The sequence below is a fragment of the Megalopta genalis genome, chromosome 9 (assembly GCF_051020955.1).
Source record: "Megalopta genalis isolate 19385.01 chromosome 9, iyMegGena1_principal, whole genome shotgun sequence".
Classification (NCBI taxonomy): domain Eukaryota; kingdom Metazoa; phylum Arthropoda; class Insecta; order Hymenoptera; family Halictidae; genus Megalopta; species Megalopta genalis.
This window is the reverse complement of record NC_135021.1, coordinates 17,822,682-17,828,975: the sequence shown is the minus strand read 5'-3', so window position 1 is coordinate 17,828,975 and position 6,294 is coordinate 17,822,682. Positions and strand designations below refer to the sequence as shown.

The 6,294-nt window shown below is 46.4% G+C and overlaps 1 protein-coding gene across 1 annotated transcript; it reads left to right on the top strand.

The window, feature by feature from the left end:
• Window positions 1–2,747: 2,747 nt before the first annotated feature.
• On the top strand, window positions 2,748–5,452 carry LOC117224799 (uncharacterized). The gene is made up of 2 exons (XM_033477938.2): window positions 2,748–3,712; window positions 4,963–5,452. Exons 1-2 carry the CDS (start codon window positions 3,380–3,382, stop codon window positions 5,245–5,247), a joined length of 618 nt encoding a protein of 205 aa, XP_033333829.2. The 5' UTR covers window positions 2,748–3,379; the 3' UTR covers window positions 5,248–5,452.
• Window positions 5,453–6,294: the final 842 nt, after the last annotated feature.

Genomic DNA, 6,294 nt, shown 5'->3' with positions numbered 1-6,294 from the left:
GTAAACTTGCAGGAAGGCAGTTTTATGTATACTACCGCTTAAAAGTTCGGCGCGCGCTTCTATCTGACGAGAGGGAAGCTTGGTTTTTGAAAGAAAGTTGTCGCATGATTTTTCGTTCCTATCGTTGAGATCGCCGTCCTTCTTGTAACGAGGTTTACCGAAGACGAAGATATCATCATCATTATCAGTTTACATTACATCATTTCAGTGTGATACAGTTAAAATAATTGTAATAGATTAAAAAAATCTGTTGAAGCTACTTGCTACGGTGAAACCGGTAAAAATGATTGATCGGAGAAATCGCAGCGAATCATATTACAATTTTCTCCTTTGCGAATGCTTCGGGAACATTGGCACTGATTTGATACTTTTGAGCGGCAGTGTATCCCGTTTCCTCTGCTTCTTCTACCTGCTATCGTGTCCACTAGCTACAGGGGCTTCCTTTTGGAGCGAACACTTGTTCATTTACAGAATATTCTCTCCCCGTTCTCTCTCCTCTTGTTAATCTCTCCTGCCCGTTTCTGGTATCCGGTTTCACTTTGTTTCCCAGCAAACTCCGCTGTTAAATGAGGGCTGACAAAAACACGTGTAACTTTCAATTGGCTGCGCACTCGCGCGAAGATTCTGTACGGGGTCCCTTAATTGGGTTAAATAAATTCGGTTGGATACCATGTGTGCGCCGTTCGAGCGGGACTTCGACGTCGTCGTCGTCGTCGTCGTTGTCGTGTGAATACGTACAAAGACCCCGACGACAAGCGTTCGCAGTTCGCCATGGTAAGACGAGACCTGGGGCGCGTGTACATGTTGTTTCAAAGGGTTGAAATTGAACGCAGGACCCGCGTTCAGGAATTCGATAAACGAACTACAGAATTTATTTACCTAATCCAGGCCTGGTCACCCTTTCGCAAGTGGGGACCCGCAGTAATCGATTACGTTTGTTCAGCGTCCTTGTCCGTTTCCTGGTAAATACGCTAGAGCTAGATGCACTCGAATCTTCAGGCATCGATATTTTTCGCACACTCTTCGGTCTGCTTCGTTGAAGTCAAGCTTGATCTTCTAATCGGATCTAAGACGAATCTTCATAAATGAATCCTTTGCAATTGCAATTTCTTCGACCATTCGACGATGATCATTTCGCTAATAGAACGAGACAATTTTTGTGTCTTGTACGTCCCCGTTCACCTTCGTTCCTAGACTTTGATAATAGAATCATTGAATTTTGCTTCGATCTAGGAGCAATGAATAATATTCATATTTAATAGACGACTCGTTATAGTGCGAGGGTTTAAGCGAATTGCGTGCAACGAATTTTCTTGCTTGCGAAATAGACATTCAGCTATGAATCTAAGACGAATCTTCGTAAATTAACCCTTTGCACTCGAGTAGTAACTCGGAGGCACCACTAAAATTTGTTACATCACGTTTTCAGATAATTTTTATATTACTAAAGTTTAGATTTAAAAAATTGTTAAGAGTGTAACTGTTGCGTAAGTCCCAAGAATCAATTTCATATGCATAAAATGCATTTTATCGTATAAAATAAAAAATACTATAAGTGAGAAAAATGATATTATATTTACAGTTAAAATGGCTTCGAGTGCAATGGGTTCATTCTTTGCGATACAATTTCTTCGTCCATAATCATTTCCCTGATAGAACGAGACAATTTTTGTGTACAATCTTTGCGACAATTTTTGTACGCCCCTGTTCACCTTCGTTCCTAGACTTTGATAATAGAATAATCGAATTTTGCTTCGATCTAGGAGCAACGAATAACATTCATCGCGTGTTCGAGTCGTTATAATGCGAGGGTTTAAGCGAATTGCGTGCAACGTAATAGACATTCAGCTATGAAAACCTTCGCCGAGCGTAACGAACATTAATGTCGCAACCGGATAAAATGCGAAGCCGTAATCTCGATGGTCCGTCTTACAATTTTGTCCGCTAGTGCGCAAAAGTGTCGCGGCAATTCATGGGTCGACTGCGCCAGGACGGTTCCAGTACCGGTTAATGCGACGAGTTCCCATTAAAATTTCCTTAATATCGACTGCAGCAAGGATTCGGATTGAAAAAGAGGTAAGCGCGGGGATGGATAGCGGAGGCGGATTCGTGTCGGGCGAGCTCGTCTGTCTGGTTGGCGGAGTTTCCGCTCGGAACCAAGGACTCCCCGTTTTAATGGAATAAAGAGCCCGAGAAAGTACTGCTCTCTCTCCCTCTCCCCCCTCCCCTAAGGGAACTCGCTTGTAAACGATATTATTACGACGTCGTGTTAAAATATTGCGACTATTTCGCAGCAACGGCGGCGGCGGAGGACGTTCCGTTTAGCTCGCCGATTCAGAAAAAGAGGGATGTTTCGGCCCTCGCGAGCAAAGGTCGCCCCCCGTCTGTCTTTGTTCTTCTTCAATCGCGGAATTTCACCCGACCCGTTGCATGCCGGCGTCTGCATTTATAAAAAGCAATATGCACTGCAGGGAGGTCGGAAAATGCGCGGCAGCAATATCGCGGAAAAGCCGAGGTGCGCGGACTAGCGCGCACGCGATCGTTTAATATATTTCATATAATAACGGATTCATTTCGCGGAGTGGATAGTTTGGCGTCTTGCCTTCTCGCGTTCCCGTTGGCCCGCGGTCACGCCGTTCTCTTCGTCTTCCACGGGGAAGAAAACAGGGGAACCGATGAAACAAAGAAGACGCAAAGCGGCGCGATTATTTCACGTGTTTCGCAGTTGCTAGGAGGCGGAGGCAAAGAAAATTGTAATCGCTTCGTGACCGGCTCCTCGATCACGATTCACCTCGCTCACCGACCATAACCCTTTCGAGAGATGTCCACGGGGAATAAGAAGCCGTCGAGGAAAATCAGGCTGGCCAGCGAGAAGGACAAACGCATGGCGCAGCTCGAGAAAGAGATCGAGCGTCTCGAGGAAGAGAACAATAAATTGAAGCGTGACAGCATCGAGTCCCGGAACAAACTGGCCGCGTTCGCAAGCCCGACGACGCGTTTCCCACCGATTCCGACGTTTAATCGCGTTCTCGCACCTACCGCGAACGTTCCGGCCGTGTCCAAGCCGGACAGGAGTTCCACGAACGCGATTCGCTCGGACGGCGCCCGGGGAACCGATCAACCGGCGAGAAAGAAGCTGCGCATAAAAACGCATTTGGCCAGTTTCAAAAAGCGAGAGCCGAGGAAGTGAGGATCGTACGGTGTCTCTTGTTCCCCGTGGGCAAACACCTGTGCTCCGCGTTGACGCGATCGCGACGATCGCGTCGAGCTCGACTCTCGAAAGGGGGCAGATTCAGGCGACAAGCTTTCGGCCATTGATCTTCGCAAACATGTATCAAAATTAACCGGAGCAAATTCGCAGTCATCGAGCGGCGAGGCTATGCCAGTGGAAGATACGCCGTGCCCGACGAAGCAAATAATAAAGAAGTTCGTCCAGGGCGTGCCGTGCCCGAGCGGAAAGCCTAGGAAGAAGCAAGACGTGAGATGTCCGTCGACGCAGAGCAGGAGGACCTCGAAGTGCAGCGACGACCTGGCGCTATGCAACGGGGGCGAACCTAAAAAACCGAAATCGGGCCAAGGCTCGGTTTGCTCGGGAAACGGGAACGGCAAGTCCGCGAGGTCCATGCAGAAGGTGTCCTGTACGGTCAAAGAAAAAAAGTTCAAGGGATGCCCGAAATGCGAGAACAATCGGATCGAGAAATTGGAGTGCGAAGTAGAGTGGCGAATTATTTAAATTCGGGACACTCTCGCGAACGATGTCGGTGGCTAAATGATAATGAAACTGTGCGCGCGTGTGTGGCAGCCTTCGTAGGAATTTTTTTCACTGAATATATTCTGTATCTTGTTGGAAATAATTTGTTTAGTATTTTTTGAATTTCAACGTGTTGTTTGGTATTTTTTGAATCTCAACGTGTCGATTAGTATTTTTTTCAATCTCAACGTGTTGCTTGGTATTTTTTGAATTTGAACGTGTTGTTTAGTATTTTTTTTTCACTTTCAACGTGTTGTTTGATATTTTTCTGAATTTCAACGTGTTGTTTAGTATTTTTTTAAATTTCAACGTGTTGTTTAGTATTTCTTAAATTTCAACGTGTTGTTTAGTATTTTTTTAATTTCAACGCGTTGTTTGGTATTTTTTGAATTTCAACGTGTCGTTTAGTATTTTCTAAATTTCAACGTGTCGTTTAGTATTTTTTAAATTTCAACGTGTTATTTAATATTTTTTGAATCTCAACGTGTTAATTAGTATCTTTTGAATTTCGATGCGAATGAGAATACACTTCGTCGAGCGGATAATCGGTGTTGCGATCGGTGAATGAACGAAGTGCCGCGTATTAAATTCAATTTGCCGGTTTAATTATTCGTCTTTAATGATTCAAATGTAATTCGTACTTAATCAGAAATGCGTTTGGGTTGGATTGGGTTCCTTTTGAAGTAACGGTATGGGGTCGGAGATGGAGCTTCGATATATTAAAATATTGGAAGCAGCTTTAGCTTTGTAAATATTTACGCTCTCGAAGTCCGAGTTCTGCCAAGTTTCAGCTCGATTGGCCACCGACGCCATTCGGAGGTAGAGTTTAAACTGAGACAAGGAGAGGTCCCTAGGGTTGACGTTCACATTTTCACGAGATTTGGTACAGCTCGTAATTTTTGAAATAATTCATGTTAAAGTTGCTAACAAAGGGCCAGAAAGAGGCGCTGGATTAGGGCGCGAGGCACCCCCACATCCTGCTGCACGGTGCCTCGCGCCGCAATCGAGCGCCACATTCTGGCCTTTTACTAGCAACATTAACATTAATTATCTCAAAACCTATAAGCCGTCTGCCTCCGAAACCAGATACCATTGGATTCAGCTCCGCAAGCTCTGTCACTGAACCGAATCGCATTAAAATGTCAGCGTTAACCCTGAGGACCTTACCTTGTAAGTTAAGGCACACGTGTGAAGAGAATATGTGTGCGTAGGTGTATCAGCTGCGAAGGGAGATCGAAGGGATGAAGCACGAACGAAAGGCGACGGAGAAAGCGGTGCAAAGGGCGATTCTGCGGGGCGCGCGTGCACTCGGCGGAAGATTTAAACCGATCGTTCCGGAAACGATTGAAAAACTTTTGGATAGTTGCGAGAGCAATGCGTCTTCCGTGTCGACGTCCGGCTCGGTCACGTGCTGCGGAAGGAAATCCGAGAACCGGCCGTGCGGAAGTAAACTCCCGAAAGATTCTTACGTCTGCGAGGCGTCTTGCGCCGATTAGAAAGAAGCGTTCCGAGCGAGACTAGAAAGTCAGAACGAGTCCCGGAGCGATTTCATTTTGGGTGCGAACAAACCGACCCGCGTGTACGTATTAACGGCAACCGGAGCGCTGTATATTCGATGTTTGATTGTAATTAATTGCTGCGTATTCTTCCGGCCAGAATGGACTGGTAAATAACCGATAAATAAAACACGGAAGTCGCAAACACCGTTTTCGGCCTCCAGACGGTTTTATCGCGTAGTAATAATTTCGTATGTAACGCGTTAATTAATAAACGGGGCGGGGGGAGGGGGGAGAGGGTAAGAGCGACGGGTGGACTCCCAGCGTCGATTTAATTACACGTAATACCGGCGCGGGTATTCTAGCCGGCGTGCGTGCTCTACTCGCGTTGGATTTTCGCGTGCACAGAGCTACGCCTCCATCAAAATGGCATCGTTAACACTGATAATCCTTCTTTGAACCGAGCCTGAGCCACTCGACTTACCGGAAACACAGCGCGGAAAACGTGCCGGCCGGTGTGAAAATAATTAACGTCACGCGGCAAAGAAGGATTCTGTTTATAACAGGGACAAGCGGTTGCGCGACAATGATTTCTCGTTAATCGGGCATCGATACCGTTCGTGTCCGCGTACTCGAACAATGCAGAGACAGAGACAGAGACAGAGAGACAGAGAGACAGAGAGACAGAGAGACAGAGAGACAGAGAGACAGAGAGACAGAGAGACAAAGAGACAGAGAGACAGAGACAGAGAGACAGAGAGACAGAGTCAGAGAGACAGAGAGACAGAGAGACAGAGACAGAGAGACAGAGACAGAGAGACAGAGACAGAGAGACAGAGACAGAGAGACAGAGACAGAGAGACAGAGACAGAGAGACAGAGACAGAGAGACAGAGACAGAGAGACAGAGACAGAGACAGAGAGATAGAGACAGAGAGATAGAGACAGAGACAGAGAGACAGAGACAGAGAGACAGAGAGACAGAGACAGAGAGACAGAGACAGAGAGACAGAGACAGAGAGACAGAGACAGAGAGAGAGAGAGAGAG

What these genes read in the sequence shown, in the direction of transcription:
- LOC117224799 (XM_033477938.2), top strand. Translation starts at nt 3,380, where the DNA reads ATGCCAGTGGAAGATACGCCGTGCCCGACGAAGCAAATAATAAAGAAG. An exon ending in TCGAGAAATTGGAGTGCGAA is followed by an intron (nt 3,713 to 4,962) that starts GTAGAGTGGCGA and finishes ATGTGTGCGTAG; the next exon opens with GTGTATCAGCTGCGAAGGGA.